Source organism: Lemur catta, chromosome 1, assembly GCF_020740605.2.
Source record: "Lemur catta isolate mLemCat1 chromosome 1, mLemCat1.pri, whole genome shotgun sequence".
In the NCBI taxonomy this organism is placed as follows: Eukaryota; Metazoa; Chordata; class Mammalia; order Primates; family Lemuridae; genus Lemur; species Lemur catta.
In genome coordinates this window covers 221,415,881-221,443,324 of record NC_059128.1, presented here as the reverse complement: position 1 = coordinate 221,443,324, position 27,444 = coordinate 221,415,881, and the positions used below count along the sequence as shown (strand labels likewise).

Below are 27,444 nucleotides of genomic sequence, written 5' to 3'. Positions count from 1 at the left end.
CTTCTCCCCTATTCGTAAATGGAGTAAGTCCAGAGGACTTGGCTGTCCCTCAGGCACCGAGCAGGACAAGCAGGTGGGGAGCCGCGTTAGTCCTGAATGAGGCGGTAGCCAAAAGAAGGGTGTGGCTTAGGTAGAGACACCTCTGTGGCAGGTAGAAACCCCAAGACCCACATGGCCAGGATAAGGTCACCTCCTCAGGGCCAGAAGGCAATCACAGCTGCACTGGGGGAGGGTCATTTTGATTTCAGGTGCCCATGTCCAGAGTCTGGAAAGGAGTAGGCTTGGTTTAGCACTAGAGACAGACCCTGCTCCAAGAGCCCCTCCTTTAAGAAAGAAAATGGAAAGGAAACAATTATCAGGAAAAGATGGTCCGGGGCCATGGTGAGGGAGGGTACTCAGTTGGGGTTGGCTGGTTTACTCTGCGAAATAGCCCCTTTCCCTAGAGTCAGAAAGTTTGAGCATTTCTAGAACGTGGGAAGGGCATCTCTTGGAAACACCCTGACCTTTTCTTTGCCCCCCACCTTTTCTTTTGTCCTGTGACGGAAAGGTGAGAAACCTTGGCAGACTCCACAGAGAACAGCCAGGCAATCTGTAATTCCGTTAGCTTGTCTCCCGGGATGTGGGGACAGAGTTTACAGAGGAGCAGAGTGGCTTGGGGAATACCACCCACATCCCCGGGTGGGCTGCCCACAGCCCCCAGAACTGGCTTCATCTGGAGTGGACCACAGGGGCCACAGTGGGCCAGAATAGCAGGAAGCAGGACGTACGGTCAATTCTCCACTGTCTACAAATGGTGAGGAGCACTGGCCCAAATCATCCAAAACAACAGATGATCTAAAAGTCCTTTATTTTTGGTTTTGAAATTCATCACATAAGTTCTTTTTACAGCAGATTTTCCTTCCTACAAATGTGTGGCTTCTGTTATTAAAATAAGTTGGCATTTCCCAAGCTCACAAGTGGTGGTGAGACAGCAGTTGACTTAGAAGTGTTCTGGGTGGCAGAAAATACTTCTTATGACGAGTAGACACGATGTGTGACATATGCACACGCATGGGTGCCTGCATGCACACGCACATCCACACACACACACACGCGAACCAGATTGTAATTGTTTAGACTCTGTGAGGTGGATTCATTATTTATGACACTTTGTCCATGTGGTAAAATTCTCAGGCTTTGAGCTCCCCTGTGCCCTAATGCCATTACTTCTGCCCACACAGCATCAGGGGTATAACTTTCATAAAAGCGTCCGGGGGAAGAGCTGTCATTTCCTGTGCTAATTTGGCCAACCCTGGCCCTCATATCCCCCAGTTCTCCCTGACTCAGACCATGCAGCCTTCATCAGTTCATAGACATCCAGTCCCTCTTGGCCCTGGCTGTGGGCTCAGTGCAGGATGGGGGCACAGTTCTAAAGCGAGAGAGTCAAAATAAGGTGTGTAGGACGGCTGTGTGGTCCAGAGGCCCTGGAAGGGGTCTAAATGCCAGAAGTGCACTCAGGAGACTCTTAGCAGACACTCGGGAGCACAGCTGGCCCAAATGCTGCTGTGGAATCTGTGACTGTTCTCCAGTCTAAGAAATGCCTTGGCCTTCTGTGTTGATAAGAATTCATCACAAATATGCATGAGATCATCAAGACCCACCAAAATGAAGGCAACAGATTCCTCCTCCATACCCGTGGCTGGAGGGCCCAATGTCGGGGACTTCCCAAAGATAATCTCCTCTGGAGAAAATATCCTACCCACCCTCCTTTTAAGAAACACAACTGAAAAAAATATCAGTTCTGTTTACTGGACAGGCCAGCTATAAACCAGCCCTCATCCTAGTTACAGCACGTACAGAAACTTGAATACCCTGAACTCTGGGATTATTGGAATGAATGACCCAGTCAGCTGGATAGAAGCCTAGATTCTAAGTAGGATACACATCTTCCTACTGCCTGTTATAAACCCATTCCCAGTGGGGGGTAAAATTGCCCCCTCTGCAGCATGGGCCAGAGGAGTTACGGGGAAGGGGTCATTTTACATTTGGCTTTTAACGCAGTGACTATGTGTTTACTAAGTGCAAGAAGTGACATCATTGACAATCACAGAGGGCTGCTCCCTTTAGCAGGATGATTTGAGACAAATCCCTGTGAGAGTGCCGAGGCCCTGTGTGCCAGCCCAGCTGGAAATCCTTGTGTGCTCTAAACCCACAGTGGTTCCCCCCACCCCCACCCCTGTTTCTTTTCTCTTCTTCCTGCAGGGATGGAGTGGAGGACATTGACAGCCAGGGGGATGGCAGCAGCCAGCCAGACACTATCTCCATTGCCTCTAGGACCTCCCAGAACACAGTGGACAGTGACAAGGTAGGACAGAGTCCCAAGCTTCCTTCCCCCAAGACTTCTTGTTGGCTTCACCACCCCTGGAGAGGTTCCCCCAGAGGAATGTCTCCACGATGGAGCTTCACTTCAGGAGCTAGTGGTTTCTTTGTGCCAGCCGGAGGGGAAAGAACAGGGCTGGAGGAGGCAGGTCATAGCACTGAGGTCTTGTCTGAGGGGAAGGAAAGGTGAGTAGTGAGAAAGTCTAGGTTTCTTCTTTCTGAGATGCCCCACCCAGGCTGCTTGGGCTGCTTTGCCTTCTGGGAGGATGGATCTCAGGGAGGCTGAGGTTGGGATAGTGACCTTAGTGGCTGTGATTGGCTTAAATTTATAATGATTGGAATGGGGTTCATCTCGAAGTTAGACCAAGAACAATGGTTTGGGAAATAGCCACAGAGATGCTGCTTAGTCGGGGTCTCTTGTCCACAGGGACTCTAGTGGAAGTGGTGCTTTCCTCTGGCCAGATTATTGGGGCTGAGTTCTGAGGGACAGGAGGACCAGGAAGTGGCATGTGGAGGATGCAGTAGCTTTGTGAGAAAGCCGAGTCACTTGCTGTCTTACATCTTGGAGCAAGTGAGAGAAAGTTAGGAGCTCTGATGGGGAGCAAAAGAAAAGACTGCAGCGAAGGCTCTGTGGACTCGCCCAAGCTTGGTGAGGAAGGCAGCCGTTGGAATTTGCAGCAGGGGAGGAAAGGGTCCGTGTCTGAGCCTACTGTCATCTGTTCACCCCAGGGTCCGAAGAGTTTGAGATGACCTTTTGGTGCACATTAGTGATTGTATTAATGAAGTTATGGATTTCCAAAGACTATTTGACCCTAGTTTATCCAGAACTAGTATTTTGGCCTGCTCCTTCAGCCTCGAGCAACAGGCTATATCATTGCTTCATAAAAGATGATCTGCATTCATTAGGATTTTTCCTAATTTTTTTATTATTTGAGAAAAAAGCCACTGACACCTTAGTGTGGAGACTGTGCCCCAAACCTGCTAAAATCCTGATGCCAAATCACCCTAATCATGCTTTAGGCTAGTGTTCAAGGACATTCAGGGTAATTCTGACAACTGCCTTCCAGTTTGTAAGCCATTTTTGACTGACTATCAGAGTAGATGGAAAATTAGTTTTCTTCCACTTGTAAAAACATACAAAGAAAATTGTTTCTGTACTCTCCTGTCTCCTCTGATATATTGTCTAGAAGTACAGCCTAGAATACCCTGTGAACAAGTGTTCCTTTTTAAACAGTCAGTGGGTGGTAAGTGCAGTGTTTCCCATGTTCAGACGTAGACTGTTAGTGTCATGATCTGAGGAGTCCATCCCTTCCAGCTGCTAATCCATCTTCCCGGAAGCCCTGACTCTGGCGCAGACCCCGCTGCTAGAGCCATTCGTCTTAGGAGGACCTCGGCTCCAGCTGTTCCTTGTCTTTCTGCCAAGGTACGTGAGGCTAGATTAGAAGGCCTCTGACAGTAGCCATTTCATTATTAATGAGGGACCCTGGTACTTATATTTTATTCTACCAGTAAGGAAACTGATGCTCAGAGAGACTGAGTGCCTCACCCAAGAAAATTCTAGTAGTTAGTAGAAAAGCAGGAACTAGGACTCAGATCTCCTGACTTACTGTCATGTTTTCCTCCCTCTAAAAGTCAAAGCATTGAACTCTCAATGCTAAGATTAACTCATCTGGCCAGTCTTTCTGCATATTCCACAAAAATAGCACCCACATATGCACCTAAAAGTGCCCACCATGTGCCGAGCTCTGTGCTAGATACTGTAGAGAGATATGGACTATTTGTTGAGTGTGAATCCCTATTTGTGTGGTTCTTTGTTTCATGTCTGTCTCTATAGTCAGGTCATGGAGCCCTGAGGAGGGCAGGAGCCGTGTCTGTCTGTTTCACTACTGTGCTCTAACGTGCAGCGAAGGTAGATGCTCAGGAGGTACTTGTGGAGTGAATGGACAGAGGGGACGTGGTGACTGTTCTCAGGGAACTCCAGGATTAGGAGGCAGCTAACACCAGTGATCCGAAAGCAGCCAGACATATGAACATCGTGTTTTCAAATATGCTAAAGGAGCTTAGATGTGTCCTTACCTCCAAGCACAAAGCTTTATTAAGCTGGAGAACCTGGCCTGTTGAGAACATTAGTACTCAACTACTTTCTCTGGCCCTAGGGAACATGGGCAGAAGATCGGGAGATGATGAGAGATTCTATGGTCTGTACACAAAACCAGAAAATTTACTTAGAAATAGTCACACTTTCAAAATAAAATGGAGGGTAGGTCTGTGACTGTGCACGGTAATTTAAATGTTCTTACTCTTCTAACACACAGCAGTGTTAACGGGGCAGCCATGTGTCCTCTGCAGCCTGCACTTTCCCTCATCAGTGAAAGCATTCATGGTGTCTTTGGATTTGTGGATGTTATCAGCAGTGTTAGATTCCCCCTGCCTGCACTAGAAGGCTAGGGGACCCTGCTTTCCAAGTGGTCCGGTGAACAGACCCTGGAAAAGAGAGAGATAACAGAGTGGACTGACTCAGGTAAACTGACCCATATTTGGCAGAAAGGCCAACAAGGGCGGCTGTCGGGGGGGGGGGGGCGGGGCAGGGACCTCTCACGGAAGTCAGGGTCCTCTGACAACGGATTTCTGGGAAAGTGCCCCAGGCTTCCTCTGCAACCCAGAGGAATGACGGTAATGGTGTCTCTGTAGGGCTGAGTAGATGAGGAAACAGTAACCATTAAAGGGCTGTGAGAGATGGGCTTGAGAGGCTGTGTGGCAGGCCCCAAAGTACCCCTCCAATCACTTCCTGTGTGTTTTGTATACTGTGGTGTGGTGGAAGCAGTTGCACACACCTGGGTTCCAATCCCAGCCCTCACACTTACTCTCTGTGCCACACTGCATAGGTTACTGCACCTTCGTTCCCTGTCCATAAAACAAAGGTAATAATATCTATCTCACTGAGTCACTGGGAAAATTAAGTAAAATATATTTACCTGGTAACTGTTAGACATTCAGTCAAGGTTAATTCCCACCCTTACTAGAGGGGAAGCAAAAGTTTAGATACTGCCAATAAGGGTGCACAATTATTTAGCAGACTGTGAGGATCTTTAAAAATTCTTGAGTAAGCCAGGTGTGGTAGTGTGAGCCTATAGTCCCAGCCACTCAGGAAGCTGAGGCTAGAGGATGGCTTAAGGCCAGGAGTTTGAAGTTGCAATGCACCGTGATTGTGCCTGTGAATAGCCACTGCACTCCAGCCTGGGCAATATAGCAAGACCCTATTTCTTAAAAAAGTAAAAAGTCCTGAGTGTACACTATCCTCCCTGAGATGGTACAGCATGTTTAGTATGTGTGTTCAGTGTTGGCTGATAAAATCCCCATGCCTTTTGTCATAGACTGCCTTTATTTGGTTTCTTTCTATTTCCCTCAATACTATATTCATACAGACTGCCCTTATTTGGCAGGTGACTTACTAACCTGACTGTAGGACTACTTCACAACTATTAGATTTTTCTCTTATTTAGTTCCATCTCAATGTCTGAGCATGTATTGAATATAAATTATCTTGTCCAGTATACTGGCTGTACCTCCCAGCATTACTGGATAAACATACCTTCTGTGGCTTCATTCAAGTTCTTGCTAAAAAGACAAGATTGAGGACAGAAGACCAATGCTCAACTCCCCCTCCTCATTTCTCACCCAGGGTTTGGCACTTGGCAGCCTCCTTGACTGACTCTTCTTTAACATCTCTAGGAAAGGAATCTCAACCACTTTTCTCAAAAGCAGAGGAACTGGACTGTTTGCTAAAGCTATAAATCCTCCCTTGGTGAGAAAACAGTCTAATATTCTTAATTCTGCATTAAATACTGGCAGCCAGTATGAATACCTCAGTAAATGGCATTAGTAACTTTTCCAGGATTGCTTTTGTTCAACTCTCAAATGGGTCTGCATAATTAGACTCTACTTTACACCTGTCCAATGTATTGTCTCTATGAAGGTAAACTAGTGTTCTTACTTTTCCATAGTGGTCTGAGCCCCTCCCTATTCTGTCCAGGAATCAGTTCATGGTACTCGGTGAAGGATGTTCCACTGTAAATAGTCCTTTGCCTATATGTATATTGCTAAGAGATGGGGCTTTGCAACCATACTTCAAAGAAATCAAAACTTCTAAGGTGTAATGAGGTGCCAGCAAAGAAGTTACTGTTTAACATGATGGATATCTGCTCAATAATTTCCAACAAATGGTACAAAAGTGGCCATCTGAACCATCATGGTCCTGGTACATGTCTGTACCATTTCAATAAATACATATTTAATTGAACATTACAAGACCATCTTAGTAGGGATGCTCTCCATCCAAAAATCACTATGAATTCCTAGACATGTCCAGGTTGGCTGGAGACAGGGAAATTGAAGTGAAATTGAATTTCAGGTGTTCTTCTTTGCAAAAATTATAAGGGAAAGAACACTGCTAGACCATCCCAGGGCTGTCGTATGATTTGAAGAGCAACTTCAGTAACAAGCCAATGTTATCTGAGATATGAAGTGGGCTGATAACAGTGATGTGCTGAAGGAGAAATGCTTGGAGAAGCCTGGAGGTTTCAGGATCAACTCAATCATTTTTACACTGAATTGTCAAATCAATGTAGTAGGTCATGACCAAAATTCTGTTTTACTGCTTGGGAAGGAAGGCTCAGGTCAAAGATGGTGAGGACCTAATTAATGGGAAAATCAAAGGATTCCTGCAGGGTCACTGCTGCTTTGATAAGGGGCCATAGCATCATGCCCATGACAAGGGGCAGGGCAGCCTGGCTGCAGCAGCATCTGGGAATAGACCCCCTGCAGAGCCTCGCCTGGCTCGTCAGAACCTGGCCATCCCAGCACCTGCACACCGGGAGCACTCGGCATGCCACGAGGTGCAAGGGTGGTCTCAGAGGGGACCCAGTCCCTGCACTGGTGAGGGCCTGCCCCCTGTGTTGGCATGTCCCCACCTTCTTCCCTCAGGCGCTGTGTTGAGGCTGGGAGTACAGCAGTGAATGCAAAGAGGCCCTGTCCTCCTCCACCTTACACTCTGGTAGGTAGGAAAGGCAGACAACCAGACAACTATCCCTAATCTGCTGATAGCATCAGAGATAAAAGCCTTCTTGGTTTTTCTTCTAAGAAAAAAGTGGGCTAATGCTGCAACTGAAAGGACTTGAATTAGATGTAAGAAATTATTTTCCCTGTAGGGATTATGTTGATGGAGGACAGATGACTGAGGGGAAAATGAAATATTTTTACTTAAATGGGTTCATAAATAGAAAAAAGTAGCCCTAGAGAGTAGGCCTGGAGTTAGGACAGCTTGAAGGAGAGCATCCTAGGTCCTACTGCCTAGAAGCAGAGTCTTCAACTGAGCGCAGGATTTATTGAAGGTGTGGTCTCAACGGGGGAAACAAGGGAGGGAGGCAGAGGCTGGGGAGAAAGAGTGAAAGCAAACATGCACTTGGTTTTTGCTGGAGTCCAGCTAAGTCTGATCCCTCCCAGGGCTTTGGAGTGGGAATTGTATGGAGTTTGCCCTGCCTGTGGCAAAGCAGCTGGCCTTTTGTGTCAGCTGTGAGCTGTGAGCAGCCAACAGGCACAAGATCTGGGGTGCGGGTGCACTGGCAGGAGAGGGGATCTGGATGGGCTGCCAGAAGTGCCTGCTACAGGGAGGAAATGTGATGTAGAAGAAAGGGGATGGGCTTTGAGGTCAGGTATGGATTCAATCCCTGACTGTCTACCAGCTGCATGACCTGAGTGGTCATTTAATCATGTCATGGTTCCATCCCCTCATCTGTACAGTGTAGGCAGGGATTGCTGCTTCCCAGGAGTTTGAAAGACTAGCTGAGATCCTGTAAGAAAGAGTGGATCACGGGAGACCTGCAGTGGGTCGCTGTCTGGGTGACCTCAGAGCACTCCTGTGCAGGAAAATAGGCAGCAGCTTGCTCCCTAGAGTTTTAATGGGCCACAGATCATTGTGTTTTGCCACTGAAGAGAAAGCCAAACATCTGGAAATGTTGGTACTTGGCAATGTCAGAACTGATAAAAAAAAATCTTATCAATTCACACTAGGTAGTATTTTTTCACTTGACACATTCTTAAAAATCATCAAGATGGTCCACCCAAGATTGGGTCTCCAGCATGTCATGGTGACAGCATGCTGCATTTAGCTGTGGTCCCTGGGTGTTGCACCATTCACTGGAGATTCAGCCCATGAAATGTACTATATTAAAGGCAGGGGAAAAAATGTGATGGGTCTCTAGGAGAAATTCCTCAGCACTTCTATTACTCTGCTCTTTGTCTCAGTGAGACTTAAGGGCCCAAGAAATATTTCTTGATAAGGAGAGATTGTTCTGCCTCCTATTTAGTGGCAAAACACTTCCCAAACCTTAAATAAATAATGCAGAAGAGTATATAATTACACTTCCTGTTACCAGGGCTTTGAGTGGATATATCTGAAATCTAAACTTGGACTTTATAAGCCATGTAATCTTGAGTCTCATTACACCCTATGGCTGACAGTACACAGGATCAGAATTGCTGTATAAATCCCAGATAGAAGCATTCAAGGACTTATCAAGAGTCCTTGACCTATTAAGATGGTCACACCAAAGTAGGAAAAATGTCATGTCCACTTTAAGATTTTTAAGCCCAAATTATGGGTTTTTTTTTAAGCTTTCTTAATAATTCAAGTCCAGGACTAGGTTTGAAAATAACTTTTTTTCCTAGTATAGTTCTTCTGTTACTTTTATTTGTGGTGAGCAAGTGGCAGGAGGAGGAGGAGATAGCGGCAGTGGGCAACAAAACCCAGAGGATTCTGAGGTCTTTGGGATGCCTGCAGCCTCCCTCTCTCTCTCTCTCTGGCTGCTGTAGAACCTCCCAGAAGCACAACTCTATCCTCTCTTCAGTGATATTTGGCACAGTATAAATGTGCTGGCTTTTCAAAATAAATTGATAAGATGTGAGGAGTTAAAGTCACAGGTTTTCCTCTAACTGAAAAGTTCCTCAAATAAATGACTGGCTTCCAGCTGTTGCATACCACCAAAGGGTATGAAATATACTTTGCTGAAAAATACAACCTAGGTTCACAGGGAAAAATCTTTTATATCAGCATTATTTTACTTAATATTTTGATTTATATTCCATAAATTAAAAACCTCCCTCAAGAAAGCCATCATTAAAATTGCCAATCACCTGAAAAGGCAAGTAAGTTTCACGAACTACAGCAGCCAGTGAGTACTTTGCTGAACACAGGCAGGTCGCAGGAACCTCAGAAATGCTCTCATGATGCTCAGAGCACTTGGGCCCACACAAAATTTCTTTGTTTGTGGTTTGCACAAATATTTGTTACAGAAATAGGGAAACTAGAAGAGGTGATTTGCCAGTGGATTAGGCCTATGTGTGATGGCTGCATGGCTGGCCAGAGGCCAGATTTGATTCAGTGTGAGTTTGGAATTTGGAGTCAGAATCTTGGAGAAGAGAGGAACCTTCAAGATCATTTAGCCCTCTTCCTTCATCCTTTTTAAAAGAAACAAAGTGACTTGCTCAGAGTCACAAAGCCCCACTTACTGGCAGAACTAAGACTCAAACACAAATCAGTCTCCTGCTTGTTAAATTGGATTAAAAACTCCTTTTGCAGTCACCGTGATAATTCAGCTTGTTAATCCTTGCAGCAGAAAGCAAACACTATTGTTGCCCCCTCTCTCACTGCCCCCGTACCATCCCCCACTCTGCCCCAGCAAATCCACAGCAACCCAAAGTAAATTACAAAGTGACTCTATCTATAGCCCAGTCCGGGTCTCTGGGGCTATCATGTAGCAAGTATTAATGCCTATCACAGACTCCTTGATACCAAGTGCTTATGACTCATGTCATGGCCTTGATGGGAGTGTTATTCTTCCCCAGACAGAGTCTTCTGGCCTCTCAAGCAAATTCCCACTGGGCTCTGAGTGCTTGGCAGTGAGCGCTGGGATGTGGCAAGGCTGACCCCGGCTTTGGAGCTGCCTGGGAGGAGTGGGTTTCCAGAACCAGTTTGGCCCTGCCACAGCCCACCTCAGATTGAAATTCTACCTTACTGTTAAAATTTGGATGGAAGGAGAAAGCAAATCTGAGAGCAAGCCAGGATGTTAAAGTGGATTAGCTGGCGACAGTCCAAGGCAAACAAGACCCAAGTGAGTATGCCTCCAGCCTGCCACGTTCTGCCGGGGACAAGGGGTACAAGAAGGGAGATGGCACAGATGGAGGAAGGGGAGGGTGAGCAAGGCTCAGAGGCTGCAGGTGGAAAGAGACGTGGCAGCTTTCAGGGCAGGGGTTTTACTGGAGTATTCTGCACAGACCTCTTGGCATATCACTTACCCTTTTTCCCTTTTGTGTCAGTTAAAGAGAAAGTTATTTTCGTACAGAACAAAATGACTAAATCCACTTTGTCAAAGCTAATGGTAGGGAGAACAGGCTGTGGGAAATATTGTTCTTCAAAAGGTGAGTGCCTGGGTGACTAGAAGTGATATTAGGAGTATGGTACCTGAAGGTAAGATCTGCTGGTAGGTATGAAAATTAACTCTTTCAGAAACTTCAAGCAAAATTGTGCTAGACAGGAACATCTGGAGCTGAAGCAGCCTGAAGTAGATGGGACAGGCTGGGGTGGCTTTGAAGTGTGGCTGTGCTTCAGCTGGAGCTGCCTTCACCTGTGCGTGCTGTGATGTAAAACAGGACGTGTGTCATCTGTGGTCGTAATACAGAATTCTTGGAAAAAAGCTTGCTGGGCAGACCAATGGGTAAATATTACCCTGTTTTGTGATCTTGAGCTTGGATTGAAAGTTCTTGCTTGGGTTTCACCTGGATGGCAGGTTGGTCTCACTTCTTCATTTCTGATGATGCTGCCAATTCGTCTGCCATGACCAATGTGGTAGACGGATGATGGAATGGGTGGATTTGGGTGTGTGGCATTGGAGTGAGGTGAGGTGATCCCTATTGCCAGAATGGTGGCTTGGCAAGAGAAACAAGTCTGAACATCCTCCGCAGTGACCTCCTTCAAGGAGCAATAGTATATATGTAATTTTTGGCTCAGGGCCTCTTCCAGGAGCAGTCAGCAGCAGGTGCCAGCTGAGGGAGCAGCCTGCCTCTGCCTTGAGAGCTCTTCTTTTTGAGAGAAAACTGCTAGAAGTTGTGGACCTGTGTGTCAGATGCATGGCAGATGTCCACTCCTATTTTCACCCAGACCCTTGTCCCACTGCTAATCAGTTTTTTCATTCTTCTCCTGCCATGTTCCATTCAGATATGGCCCTGACTGTGTTAAGCAATCATTTCCTTGTATCAGGATAACAGTTTTCAGTTTCTCCCATTTGTAGGGGCTTAAGTCTTACAAGTTCAGAATGTTCAGGTACTGTCTTGTTATTTTTTAACGCTCTGAAGTTGCTAATTGCAGAGAGATGTGTACATTGACTAGAATTTCAGGAGAGCTGTTCCTCCAATCTGCCTGGTCCCCGCTGACACTGGCTGTGGATTGCTCTATGAATGCCGCTATATATGTTGCTCTCTGCCCTGTGGTAACTGCAGGGGCTTCTATACCTCTCTGAACTTTATGATATACTGGGGGGAAAAAAAGGCTCTGTCTTTTACCGTGTCTGTATCCTGTCTCCTGCTAGCGAGTGTCCTTTCACTTGCAAGAATGGAGTTTTAGGAGTTTCACTTACTGCTTCCTGTTGCTCACTTACACATGGAAAACAGATTGGCTTAGTGAGCAATAGAGGATATTAAAACTCATTGTCATTTCTTTTGCTCAGGATTTTGATATGTTGTGTCTTTGTGTCTCATTAATTCATCAAACATTTACTGAGCTCCTACTATGTGCCAGGCACTATTCTAGACACAGGATATGGCAGTGAACAAAACAGACAAAGCACCCCGGTTGCCTGCTTAGACCTTTCTTGCCATGCTGATGTCAGCCTAAATATGCTCAATTTTGAGACATTTGGAATCACTGTACAAGAAAAGAAAAAAGGAAAATTGTTCTAAAAATAAATAAACAAAAAAGAACTTGAAGGTATATGGAGTGGGGAGTAGTCTGCTAAAAGTCTAACTCGTTTTTCCTCCTCACCCCACTTCATCCCACTATGCCCAAAGTAAGACAGTCATACTTTTTATGCCTCTTTCCACACAGGCTATTAAAGTGTAACTTTTATTGCAATTATGAAAAATTTCTTTAGAAATCCAAAAAGAGAAAGGTTTTAGGGTATGGCCTCCAACATTTAAATTTAAGACAATAATACTCAGAGGAGAATATGAAGTCCAAACCACTAAATTTGTTATGTTATTTAGAGAGCAGACTACTAGGAACTACCCCTAACACTTGATGACCAAGCAGGAAAATCTGTTAATGGAGAAGAATTTTTCTCTCCATTATAATACTTATATAATTTCTCTAAAATTAATTAGAAGCAGAATAGAAAAGTGTTTAAAATATATTGGTGCACTGAATTCATACTTTTTTTCAACAAAATTTCTTTGCATGTTTGCTGGTGCCCAGGTACCATGGAATTCAGAAGATGTAAACACAATCTCTGTCCTTGCCCATAGTCTTCTGAGTTCACACCCCAAGTGATAATATGTGATAGTTACAAAATTACAAAGATGAATGTGTCAGATGAGGTGCATACTTATCACACAATGTGCTACATTTTATAGCAGAAGGATACCCACTTTGAAAGATAAATGTAGCCTAGAAACCAAGAAGACTTACACCAGAATTAAAATTTGGGCTTGGCCTTGAAGTTCATCTTCTTTTCTATTTTTTCTCCTTTGTATCAATTTTGGCCCCAAAAGAATTTCTCTAATTGCGGACTGTGTGTAAAAGAGCAGTGCTACTGATACATTTATATTAAAAGGAGTATTTTGTTATGATGTAGAATTGGACTTTTTTTTTAAAAGTGGGCTGTTAGCTCTGTTCATGGGAACTATTCAGAAGTTCCCTCAGAATCTTTACCAAAACCTTCTTGTACCTCCTTATGATCATCTAATGAAACCCATTTTCCTTAAACATATTCATTCAAAATTTTTAAATGAACCTTTGAAACAATAATAGACACAATACAAAATTTAGGTGTTCTTCTAGAGGCATTCTTTAAAAATATAAAAGCTCTCACGCATATTCTTTTTTAAAAAATGTTTAAACAAGTAGTAGCATACCATAAGTATTATTTTACACTTCTTTCCACGTAACCAATCTGGGTAATCATTTCCATAATAGGACATACAGCTACTTCATTTTTTTTGATGGCTACATGGCCCATTACTTATAGTACCATAATTGATTTAACTCATCCTTTATTGATGGGTATATGAGATGGTTCCAATCTTTTGCCATCACTAAAGGCTGTAATTAACATCCTTCTACAGATACAGTTTCTCACACTTGTGAGTATATTAACAGGATAAATTCCTAGAAGTAAAATGACTGCATCAAAAGGAGCATACGTTTTGAAATTTTGATAGACATGTCAAATAAATCTCTATAGATATTATACCCATCTATACCTCCCAGCTGTGTATGTGAGTTCCAGTTTCCTCATAGCCTTGTAATCTACTGTATTATCAATATTTTTTATCTTTTCCAAAGTGATATCAGATACTTTTAAAAAATCCTTATTCATTATTTCTCTTGTATGTTGTATATGACTGCCAATATTGCAACTACGTTATTTTCTATTATTTTAATTGAAAGTAATAGTATTTAATCTATATTACTACCTAAGCAAAAGTTATGGGCCAGTCTGATTGTTATTTATAATCTTATTTCTATGGATAAAGTGTATTCCTAATTATAAACATCTACATTTACATTAAATTTTTCAAAATGTAAAATATATATGCTAAAATGCACAAACAGAACTAAATAATTTAATAGATAATTATAAAGTGAATATACGCATGACAACCATACAGGTCATGAAATAGAGCATTGCCAGCTTTCCAGAATCCCCCTCTGTGTCCTTCCCTAGTCACACCCCTGTGCTTCTCCCCTGGAGGTAGCCATTCTCCTCACACTCATAATAATAACATTTTTACTTCTTTTTGCAATTTTACCTCCTATGTAGGTAAATATAGTTTCAATGTGGCTATTTTTCTATGACCATAATCATACGTTGTATATTATTTTGTGTCTTGCTTTTGTTGCTCAACACTTATTTTATGGGATTCATCCATGCTGATGTGTATAGTTCATTCATTTTCATTGTTGTCTAGTATCCCATTGTGTGAATATACCACAATTTACTTATCCTTTCTGTGCATGGAATGTTTGGGGTTATGGTGAACAATGCTACTATGAATATTCTTTTATACATATCCCTGTGCATGTGTACTTGAGTGTCTCTTGGGTGTAAAACCAAAATTCCTAGGTGATAGACTGTGTGTGTGTATCTTCAACTTTACTAGATGGCGTCAACTATTTTTCAGAGTGCTAGTACCAGATTTATACTCCTACCAGTATATGAGATTTTCCATTGCTCTATAGCCTCATCAATACTTGATATTGTTAGACTTTAAAATTTTTGCAGATCTGGTGAGTATATAGTGAAGTCTGCTCATAGTTTTAATTTGCATTTCCCTGATTATTAATGAAGTTGAACATTTTCTCACATTTGTATTGGGTCTTTGGATTTTCTCTTTATAATGTCCCTGGTTCAAGTCTTTTACCTATGTTTCTAGTGGGTTGTTTTATTTTTCTTACTCATTTTCAGAATTCATAAATTCTGGATATTAGTCCTTTGTTGGTTATACATGTAAATAACTATTTTGCTCTGTGGCTAGTCTTTTCATTCTTTTTATTGTCTTGATAAACATATAATTTGACATTTTGAAGGTAATATATCGGTAAGTTAGAGGCTCATGTGATGTGACATGTGAGGCATTTCTTACATTTAGTATTTTAAAATACAGTTCACCATTTATTTCTCTACAGAACAGTGTACCAACATGGAATCTTAACATATAATGCAAGTTTTGGTCAATCCCTAAGTATGGCTCTGTTTTAGTGAAAGAATAAGAACTAGCTGACTTTTTAAAATGTATCTGTCTGTTACATTTTACTTTATAGATTATGTGACAGGTAATAGAGTTAAAGCAATAAAATATGTTAGAAAAAAGATGACAAATATATTGGGTTTGGAACTCAGGTGTCTGACAAACAGATCCAAGACCTAGGAAGAAAGTTTTTACATGGGAAAACTAAACATCTGTGCTCACAGGAAAGCCTTGCAAATCTTAATTTTATATGTAATCCTTATGATCTTGGCCATCTAGTTACTCAGCCCACAAGAGAATTCAATGAGGAGAAAGTTACTTCTATATGGGTGTACTTACATCCACAAAGGCTGAGCTATTGACAGCGAGGGAGGATACAGAAAAGCTATGAAAGCTAAAGCTGAAAGAGGAATTCAGACTCCAGGTACCAAGAGTGCTGTATGACTGGGCATGTTCTGAGGACATTGCTTGTGTTTTGTGCTACACCATAATTGTTACATTGACATTCGTAATGGTAAACAGAAGGGGAAATTATGTTCAATGTAATCTGTTTAAGAAGTCAGAGATGTAGGCCAGGCACAATGGCTCATTCATGTAATCCCAGTACCTTGGGAGGATAAGGCAGGAAGATTGCTTGAACCCGGGAGTTTGAGACCAACCTGGGCAACATAGCAAGACCCTGTCTCTACAAAAACAAATTTAAAAATTAGCTGGGCATGTGGCACTCACCTGTAGTTCTGACTACTTGGGAGGCTGAGGTAGGAGAATTGCTTGAGTCCAGGAGCTGGAGGCTGTGGTGAGCTGTGATCATGCCACTGCACTCCAGCCTCGGTGACAGAGTGATCCCATCTCTTAAAAAAAAAAGTCAGGGCTATAAAGACATTCATAAAAATGGGTAAAATGGGGAAAAGAAGTATTGGTGTTTACCATTAGTTATCCAGAAAACATGATTATCTTGACAGACACATTGCCCAAGGGTTCTGGAGAGTTGAGATTATGTTGATTATGGTTTATTTTAGTGCAATGACTTGTAGAGGTGAAACTCAACTTTTGTCAGTCCTAGTGTTTAACTCCAGAAGACTGATACTGCATCTGTGTCATTCACGCTAGTCCATGCCACTGTCCTATCACACATGGCCTATGAACAAAGCCTCCAACTTGTCTTCAGGCATTCAACTCTTACCTCCCTCCGATCTCTTCTCTACTCTGTAGTCAATGTGATTTTAAAAGGCAAGCTCTCCATATCACTGCATGGCTTCAAGCCCTCCTATAGTGTCCCTTTGCTCTTAGGATAAATATCAAAATCCTCAACATAATCTATGAGGACTGGATGATCTGGACCTTGCCTACTTCTCTGGCCTCCTGGAGCCATTCCTCCTCTTACCTGCCTTGCAGCTTCCCTGGCCTTCTATAAATGTGTCTGGCTTTTCACCATCCCAAGGCCTTTGTACATACTGTTTCATTTACCTGGAAAATTCCTTCTCTTGCCATGCCACAGTCCACCCCTTTTGTCCTTTCTTCTTTTAGATCTCAGCCTATTCTGACCCTCTAACTAGGTCTCCTTCCCAAATCATCTCTCTCACAGCACACTACTATTTTTTCTTGGTCCCTATCACTATTAATAATTACATAAGAATTTGCGTAGTTATGGCATTGCCTCCTCCACATCTAAGCCTGAGAGGGCAGAGACATGTCTCTTTTCTACCTCCACTGCATCACCACGTCTAACGAAGCGCTGACTCACAGAAGGTACTTGTTAAATGTACGTTAAATAGGTATGTGAAGAATGAACAAATAAGCACAAGGTGGTATGTTTGGCATTGTGGGCAAGAAGGAGATCTAGAAATTGGGACCAAATATAATTAAGAAAATCAAAACTTCTAGTTTTGGAAGATCAGAGAAGGTTCAACACTGGACTTTACTCAATGGGTAGAATTTATCCAGGCAGAATTAGTGTTGGGAGTGGGGAGGAAGGTCATTCCAAATGGATCAAACAGCAAGAGCGAGGTAAGGGAGAAAGGAAGATGCAGGGTATGTTCGTGGCAAGGAGAGTAAGTACGCCTGCTTAACGATCAGGTTTTATCCTACCTAATGGATACAATGAACACTGTTTGGGGGATGGGCACACCTATAGCTGGGACCAAACACATTTGTACACCTTTAATATTCTGAAATTTTAAAAAAAATCAGTGTTTGTGAGCTGGATTGTGGGGAATAAGACTGGAATGACTGGTTGGGCCTCATCGTGGCAGATGCTGAACACCAAAGGAATTTAAACTTTACTGAGTAGCACCCAAGAAACACTGAGGGTTTTCGTTTTATATTTTTTAGCATGCTGGCTAGAGAACTGCTTTTATCTTTACCTTGATGCCTCATTGTCCTTTTATTCTCTCATTCTTTCTCTAGACTCAGAAACAGCCTCCACAGCACTCGGATCTCATCCTTTGTACCCACTTTCTGTAGATCAGCTCAACGCCTCTTCTCTCTCTCATACTGTCAGACACCTCCTTTTCCTGCCATCTGACACTCACTTGTCACCTCATGCTCCCAGTAGAGCTACACTTGAACTTCTGCTCCTGGTTCTTCTTTCTTTAGATTCCCCTCTAGGTCCATACCTTCAGCAATAGTTTTTGTTGCTTCAGTTCTGTATCCATGACCAAAATTCCAATACTATATCCCCGGAGTGACTTTACTCATACTGGCAGTTTCATATTCATTTCTTCATTCATTCACATTTTTTCTGAGTAGCTACTATGTGCCAGGCACTGTTCCTAGATGGAACAAAACAGGCCATTCCCCACCCTTGTGAACACTGCTCTGCTGAGGAACCGGAACCATCAGCAAACATGAGGCCAAATGGCGATGAAATGAGCATTGCTGCTGCAGGATGTGTTCAGTTCGCTGCCTGCTTCTCCTCAGCTCAGCATCAGAAAATTGTTTCCTTTTCTCTCACAGCAGTAACCAAATTGACTTTCCTGTCTGGGGCAAAAGCAACACCGTTTCCCCAGATACCCGAGTTCGTATCTGTAGACTCATGTTTGGCGTATTCTCTGGCAGTGAGCGTGCTGCCAGGTCCTGAGCACGGGTCCCTCAAAGTTTCTGTCACAGCACCCTGTCAGGCCTCAGGTACTCTGGCTTAAATTCTTTCAGTGGCCTCCTAAATGCCTCCTCGCTCTCTGGGATCTTGCCCTGCATTTTATCTTTTCTACCAACACCAGACTCATCTCCCTGAAACAGTTTTTCAGCATCTCACCTGTCTGTTAAAAGACTTCAGTAGCGCATTTACTTAGGATACAGTGCAGGCCTGTCTCCAAAGACATGTATATAGTTTTCCCTCCTGCATATGATCCTTAAGAAACCCTTATCTATTATACACACTATATTAGATTGAATCATATGAAGCAGCCACTTTTGCAGACTGAAAATATGTTTCAGCCTAACTGCACTTATCAAGTCATTGGCTGCCTGTGTGTCGTTCTCCCACATCACACTGGGAGTTCCAGGACAACCACATCTTGGTCGTCATGATGCCTTTATCTTTGCTGTCTACCACAGCATCTGAACACGGTACATAACAGTCACCAAATGCCCCTCCCACATCACACTTTGCTCCTGCTGCTTCCATCTTCTGTAAGACCCACTGACTTTCCTTAATCGCATCCAGCCCACCTCCGCTGCCGGCCTGACTCACACCTTCATTTCTGGAAATTTTCATTTCTGCAAATGCTCCCTACTTCTCCACATTGATCTTTGTCTCTCCACCCCCCGCTTAGCCATCTTCACCAATATTGCCCCTCCCCACCCCCAAAATATCAAACATTGTTCTTGAATATTCAGGACATACAATGCCCTGAAATTGCTTTGTATTGGCCACATTGCTTAGCAAAAAGCTGCACCCTTAACAATGAGTTGAACAATCTCTGTGCCTAGCCTTTGTCTTTCCCCTTGGGATGCAGCACCGTACTTCCAACCTTCTCTGGCGTAACTGCTCTTGGATGACTCACTGCACTCTGCTCCAAAGCCCTGAAACGAAACTCATCCTACAGCATCTCCCCAGTCTGCTCCCTTCTCAGGCCTCATGCACAGCCCTCCTTCCGACATCATGGCTCTCCTTCATTCTCTGTCCTCTTCCTCAAATGACTTTCCGTTGGAGCACTGCCGTGATTACACATTTCTCAGCCTGGCTTCGTAGTCTGTATGATACGTAAAGTCTGTCCCTGAGAGCCTCGAGAGGAGAAGCATGTCTCCCAACCCACAGCAGCATTTTCTAGGACCCAGAACCTCCTGATGCGCAGGCTCCTGCCCTCTGATCCTGCTCCTCTCCCCGGGTCCCGTGCTGTCTGCAATCCTCTCCTCTGACGTGTGTTTTCCAGTACGTGTGTGATTATCTTCACTGAAACATAATGATCTTTCAACTCATAATCTCCTTTGTTTACCAACCTATGCTATATCTCTGTGTCTCCAAAACGATTTCTCTGTTCTGATAGATAGGTTTCTGACCCCAGGAAGAGTATTGTTGGAACACGTCTTCTTCGTTATTAGAATGATTGCTGGAATCCCATCCTTTAGCACTTTATGAGACAGAATCTTCTTCCAATTTGCTATTGTTTCCCACGGGTTAGTTTTTGCCTCAGCAGCTGAATTACCAAGGCTAATGTTTGATACTTGTGTTTATCTGTAGCAAGCTGAGATAGAGATAGGCTTTCACAGAAAGTGCTCAAAGAATAATTATTTGAATGACATGTTTTATGTATATTTCTTCTGTTTGTGTATATTTATAAATTTGTGTGTGTCTCTAGATGTGTTTCCCATGTACTCTTTAAGAAGTATCATCTCTATAGTTTGGGGTCAAGGATATGTGAATAGTCTCCCTCACCATGAGGCCAATGACATGAATTAATGAGTCATGTGCTCCGTACACTCCTAACTGTGGCTGACACAGGTGAAGGGCTTACCTGAGCTGTAGCCTAGAGTTATTTTTTCCCTATATCCTTTTCTCTCTCAAAATGAAAGACTAATTTTGCTGTTAAACTTAAAAGAGGGACGTGTATGTGCACATATGTGTTTGTATTGTGCTTACGTATGCGTATATATACATATGTACATGTGTGTGTGCATGTACACATGCATATATGTATATATGAAGGAAATACACCAAAGTGTAAAAGATGGTTATTTCTGGATGGTGGTTTTTTCCCAATTCTATACAATAAGACATATTACTTTTATTAACAACAACAAAAAAAACTAATGGATGTTATTTTTTTAAAGGACAGAAAGGGACAAGATGATTAGAGGTCGCTGAGGTCCACCCTCTGCATGAACCAAGCAAGGGTGAGGAGACAGGCGAGTGCCTAGTAGGGAAAAGGGCGATCCACCTCTTAGTATCTCAAGATTTGAGCAAGTGACCAGGGAGTGCCTTTGGGCTGGCGTGCAGGATGGCCAAGGCTGTGAGCTGAGGAACTGGCAACTTTGTTCGGTTGTGAGGGGCAGGAGCCTCAGGCTGTGAAAGGAGAGGGAAGGAAAATGCAGGGGCAGGAAGGGGATGGTAAGCTCTTCAGGGTTTCCCCAGAACTCAGCTGTTTAGAGACATATGGAAAAGGTGAGGAAAAGCTTGAAATATACTTTCAAGTTCATTAATAGATTTTATGAAGAGATATGCAGTGGGAGAGAGAGGAAGGAGACATGTTTCAAGTTTGGTTTTAACCTCCTGTGAGCCCAGAAGGAAAGGTTTCCAGAGGGACTCAGCATGGGGACATTGGAACCCAGGTCAGGGGACACAGAGAGCACAAGGAACTCACTTGCCACGACATGGGCGGCCAAGGCGAGACAGCCCCCTCAGCCCAGTACCCTCTCCTCCCCCTCCCACGGTCTAAGGACAGAAGGAAATTTTTCTGGTAAAGAGGCTATTTCTAACCTTTCTGAACTTGAAACCAGAAAAAGATGACATGAAACAAGTATTTTTAACGCTGTCTCTCCCACACTGCCTAGTTTCAGACTTCTCTCAGAGGGCTCCCTGAGCAGAGGAAGAAATGGAAAGAGGAAACACAGGGAGATTGAGTATTGCTGGCTGGGGCTGATTTCTTTGCTCTGGGTGGTGTTCTGGAGGTGAGGAGGGCCTGGCCTGTCACTCGGGAGGCAGCATGACGGGTGGCCATAACTCTGCACCACCTCTGAGGCCTTCCTCCGTCACTGCACTGCTCGGGCTGCCTGTCATTGTCAGTAACCGCCCCCCCACACACACACACACAGTTTGGGTGCAGAGCCCCGGGGCAGCATGAGCAGCAAACACAGACGTCTAGATCCCACAGGGACCCTGCGGACAGAGTAGGATGCATGAAACAACACACAGAAGGGCACAAAGGCCAGTCCTTGAAAAGAACTGACAGTGTGCTTCATGGTGTTTATTTATGTCTTCTCTATGCAGTATTTAATATTTTTATTATTGTGTATCTCAGTTTTAATTCTGATGGCTACATCAAGAAAAATTTCCTGTCTGGGCCCTGGTTTGAAACTTGAGGTGGAGAAATGCTTTTTTAAAACCAGTTAATATGGTGTTTGCAGAGTTCCCGGTATGTAATGAAGGAACACAAACAGAGCGTATAAAGTCCCCACCAAGGACAAAATCCCCCACCTCATCTAATGGGAGATACAGTCCTTTCCCTAAGATGTCACTGCTATGATTGGGCAGGCAGAGAAAACCACAAAGGCTGCCTGCAAGGAAGCCATCCAGAGCATAAACAACCGACAATCGCAAGTGCCTTTCTTACTGAAGTCCTAACACGAGCCTGGCATTTTACATATATTGTCTCATTTCATCCTCACAACAATTCTTCAAGGTAAGTATCATTATCCTCATTTTGCAGATAAGGAAAATGTTACTCAGAGAGGTTAAATAACTTACTCAGGGTCACACAACCAGAAAGTGGCAGAGCTGAGATTTGAACCCAGGTCTTTCTGATAATTGTTACATACACTGCCAAGTTCTTCCACCAGCCGAGTCCATTAAAGAAAACAATTGGATGATTCAGGCAAAAACACACAAAGCAACATTTTGGCCCAAATATTGTAAATCCTATCATTTCCCCTTTCTGATCAACTGAAAAATCAAGAACATCCCATGTTCCATGTATTGACTGTGCCAATCACACAGTCTTCTGTGCCTAGCAGAGCATGACATGAATCAGGAATTCAGAGGGGGCTATTTATTATGTCTTAGCAATGGGAATAGCAATTCAGGCACATCCATGCCTCTATGGTTCCTAATCCATCAGACAAAAACATTGAGAACATACCACTGTGTGGAGATGCATTTAAAAATCTGTTGCAAAAATAGCTGCCTCAACTTCTTTGTGGAACAAGAAAGGATATGCTATAATAAATATATTCCCCTTTGTGGCTATTTTTATATCACTGGATATCCAGTGAGTGCAGAACATCTCTCTGTAGCTCAGAAAGCTCTTGTTATGAGAGTCTAGTATCAGAATGGGGCCTTCAGTGTATTAAATAAACAGCATTTATATGACAGGGTCTTTACTTGAATAGGGGAAGATGGAGGAAATCTCAGTCCCCCCCAATAAACAAAGGATGTTTGGGAAGTCTGCTTAATAAAAGCCATTGTCCTGTAAAGTAGGTCTCACTGATTTTTCCCCCTCATGGAAAACGCCAAAGACAAGTGTTTCTGGCCAGTGTGTGCTAGAAGACTTGAAATTGCAGCTGAAATGCTGTGAAACTCAGGCTTTCCAGTGATGGAGTGGTTGGCACATAGAAAAGGCCTCTGCACCTTGAAAAAGGATTCCAAACCAGGTGGCTCTTAGAATTACCAGGTAAATGTTTTAAAAAGCTAATCCCAGGCCCTACCCTAGCTTACAGAATCAGAAAGCCAAAGTATAGGGTGATTGGAAATGGACCTTATGTGTGGATTCTAAGCTGAGAGCTGTTTTCTAAATAAGAGAGATCGTTAGCATTTCAAAAAAATTTTAATGGTCTCTTTTTCATACTTTCACTTAAACTTTTCCCACTAGTTCTTGCCCTAGGCCAGGTTTTTAAAAAACCATCCTCCTAGTGAACGGTTGTGATTTTTAAAGTTAAGAGCTATGCATTGGTGTGAACTACTCTTTTAAGATACAAACTGGACTATATAAAATAATGACTTCCTGCATAAATGTGTATGTATTTTCTCAGGGTTTTAGGGAACAAGGGTTCATTTGCCTATGTGGATTTATTTCCTAGGTGTCTCACACGTCACACCATCATAAGACAGATTTGTGGCTGCACACAGACAATCATTACTTGAGGTTTAAAAGGGGATAAGAAATCTTCTGTAACACCTAATGAATATATGTCATGAAATGACCAAAATCACTTCAAATTACATTCTCAGGGATAAGATAGGTCCTTATGTGAGGGATGCTTTCCAAGATCTTTGGAATCAACAAACATAAAGACATACAGATCCATTTAGCAGATGGGTTCTCCTTTAGAAGAGACCACACATGCAATGGTTAAGGACAGCTTTGGAGTCAAATGAACCTTGGTTCAGATCTCACGCCCTCCACTTGCCAGTACTGTGATCCTGGGCAGGACCTCTCCGGGTGCCGGTCTGCGAAATGGGGGCAATGGTATTACCCACCTCACAAGTCTGCGGTGCAGATGGTGTGAAATGATGCATGCATAGCACTCAGCACTCTGCCTGGCATGTGGTAAGCACTCAAGAAATGATTGCTATTAATAATAAGGACAATAAAATATTTTTTAAAGCTTCTCTCCCCTTCCAAATTTTAACAGCCATATAAAGAGCAGAATGTCAAGTTCAGCATTTATAAAACTATCAAATTCTGCCACTAAAATAAATTCTACAGCTCTTATAGTATGCTTATAAACTCACAGTAATTCACTCAGTGAATTATGGTTTGGGGAACTGCCTCATCAGGACAGCTGATGTCACCTCCCATGTTAGTGTTAATGTGACATTATGCACCCAAGACTGATTTAAACTTCTTGAGCCACTTTTTCCCTGGTAAAGATGAGGCTAGCAGGTGCCACAGTGCCTTCACCACGAGTTGCTTCTCAAATGCACTTGTGTAGCTCCCGGCTTTCTTCAGAGTCTCATCTCCCTTCTGAATCCTAAGTATCCCCTGTCTTCCCCAGGGTAACTACCACTTCGCCCTTGACACTGAAGTTTTCTCTCTCACTTAATGGACAGTTTTGCCCAGCTGAAGTTCTTCCTAAGAGAGTTTCAGGCTATTTTTCTCATTTCTATATGGCAAGTATGATGGAGGCTTTGACATCACGGAGCTGAGCCCCAGTCAAATGTGAGATCATATTCCTTAATTTATCCTGAACGTTTCTCTTGGCTAAGAGCCGTTACTATTTAGAATATTTCTCTCCTCCAAAGCACTAGAAGTTCACTTTCTTTGAAGGGTCACTTTTCTTAAAGAAACAATGATCTGTTGCTGCAGATGGCTCAGTTTATAGGTGGGGTCAACCACACTGGAGTATGGAAGCGGGGTCTCTAGCATGGGCTTCCCCACTTGCTCTCTTACTCAACAATTCACTCCCTCAGCCAGCCTTGCAGTCTGTCTGAACCAGCCTCATGCCTTGGAAAAATTACCTATTGCCCCCTGTCGTGGACTCTGGAAACACCTGAAATCATAAATTCCAAGTCTATTACTACCAAAGATGCACTACATAAATTGGTAAACTTTTCTCAGTTTCTTTCTCCCAATTAAATGTTATAGCAAGACTTGCTGGTAGGGCATAGGGACCCTAAAAGAGTTTAAACAAAAAAAAAAAAAAGTGTGTGAAATGAACACTAATGATTACTGCCACTAGGAACTCATATTTAATGCATCCCTGTCTATATCATTCCTGGCTCCACTCCTGTTTATGTGTCTGGAATGTTGGGAAGCCACTGCAGGACTAGTCTACATGGGTCTCACGGGATGAAAGTATATGGATCTGAGTTCTGACAAAGTTAGCAAACATGGCCAATCTGTGATCCTCATCCGGATCCTGGACCTGGTGGGCTTCTTCTGAACCTTCAGGCCAAGGAATGTCTTATATAATGCTCTGCTTCCTCCGTATCATTTTCTAAAAAAAACTGAATGGGTATTTACTAGGTCGCACTCTGCATTGGGTTACTAGAAATACAGTAGGTTGCACTGATGATTTAACTCTGTTTTCTATAAAGGGCTACGGGATCTCATGCAGATTTTTGCAAAGTCATATGCAAATCACAGAGCCCAGCCCTTTTCTTAACAGGATGGCAACCTTGTTCCTCGGTGGCACCTGGGACCTGGAGATCCTTTCTCCACTTACGTTTAGCACGCAGCCTGGGACTTGTCCCTGCAGCTCACCGGGTTAGCCGTGGCGCCGTTGGGACCTCCCACCGGGACTCCAATCACCCACCTCTCTTGAGACTGCTCTGGCAGGGCTGGTGTGGGGTGCAGCCTTTGCTCAGAGGGCAACATGTTCCAAGCAAAATCTTCCCATTTGGGCCATGGGCTCACCCCTTGGGGCTCCCTTCTTCTCTACCGGGTGCAATTTGAGGTTGCTGAGCTTCTCTCCAAAGTCAAAAATGGTGGGGCAGTAGGGACCTGTGAGAGGCCCCGTGGCCCAGTGTACATCCCCCACTCCCACTCTGAACAGCAGATACCCCCAGGCCCTTGCTGCCCTGCAGGTCTGCAATATGAGTGGACAGGTTAATTAGAAGGACACATTTGTCTCTGAAGTTTTTCTCCAGGTTGAACATTTCTATTATCAGTGGCCCCCAATCTAGAAAAACGCATCATTCTAACTAGCTTACCTCCCCAAAATCATAAGAAAGAGGAGAGAAGAAGAAGGAATGGTTTACAGCAGAGAAGATGAGGGTTAACTCTATCTTTCCCAAACATTGGCAGCAACAACTTCCACAACAAATTTTCTATTTGCTTCAGCCTACCCATGTTTTGTCATATTTTTCTAGCTCCTCCCTAACCTCACTCCTCCCTGAGGTCTCTGGTTCAAAGACCACCCTTCCAGCCCCCATTTGCTTCAGATTATCCTATTGAAGGGTAGGTGGGAAGTGTGAGAAGATATAAATGAAATAAACTGGCCACGTGTTGGTAATTGTTGAAACTAGACGATGGGTACATGGGCATATCATTCTCTCCACTTTTGTATATGTTTGCAATTTTTCATAATAAAATTTTTTTAAAAGTCCTCCAGCTTCCACGACACTCAAGAGAGACCCCCAACCCTTAGCTCAGAGTTTCATGGAAACCCCACACCAAGGCAAGAGGCAGAGATGATGATTCCATTTCATATATACACTCATTTTCTAACTTTTTTTTAAGGCCCACTGCTTTATTTTCAATAGACTAAACCTGATTTCTAAGAGGTCCTGAAGTTGGGCTCACTTCCCTGGCTGGGTTATGGGGGAGGGCAGGGTAAAGGGTCCCTTAAAAGTTTACACTTCCATGTATCTCACAATCTTATTGTGAGGATGTAACTTGTTCAGTGTTCTGAACTTTGCGAAGGAAACGTGTTCTCAATGCAAAGTGTCATTCTCTGGAATTGCACCTGGCTCAGGAAAGGACTGTCTTTGTACTTGAATTTAAATCCAATGGAGAACCTTAACGGGCATTTGCATGACTGAGAATTGCTGCTGTCTTTTTTCCGTATGTCACTTTCTTGAATGTGTTCTAATAAAATGATTCTAAAGCAGGCTGTTGATATACAGTGATTTATAAATACTTTCTGTTGAGTGCTGAGGCCCTTAATTCTCTGCCAAGAATCCACCCTATCCCACTTTCCAGAAAGATCTGTCAAACTGGGGACAGATGCAATGAGCGTGCGTCTGGCATGATGGCGGCACCACTGCAGTTGCAGTCACTGATAAGAATCATGTCAACCACAGCAATTTTGTCTTCTGATTGCCTAGCAACAGAATATGTCTTTCAGAATACAGATGATCATATGTAGAAGACGAGTGTGGTGGGGAAAGGCAGGGGGGTGGGGCAGGAGGAGTATGATTCACTCTGCCGTCACTCTGTCAGGGAGGGAGGGAGGGAGCCAGGTGGAATGAGA

The 27,444-nt window shown here is 43.4% G+C and overlaps 1 protein-coding gene across 1 annotated transcript in view; it reads left to right on the top strand.

Annotated features, from left to right (window-relative positions):
* Window positions 1-27,081, top strand: part of LOC123630466 (kalirin) — a 457,953-nt gene extending 430,872 nt beyond the window's left edge. The window contains exons 33-34 of the mRNA XM_045540114.1: window positions 2,242-2,344; window positions 25,639-27,081. Of these exons, the coding sequence (XP_045396070.1) occupies window positions 2,242-2,344; window positions 25,639-25,701 (166 nt within the window). The 3' untranslated portion in view covers window positions 25,702-27,081. The remainder of the gene's footprint in view (window positions 1-2,241; window positions 2,345-25,638) is intronic.
* Window positions 27,082-27,444: the final 363 nt, after the last annotated feature.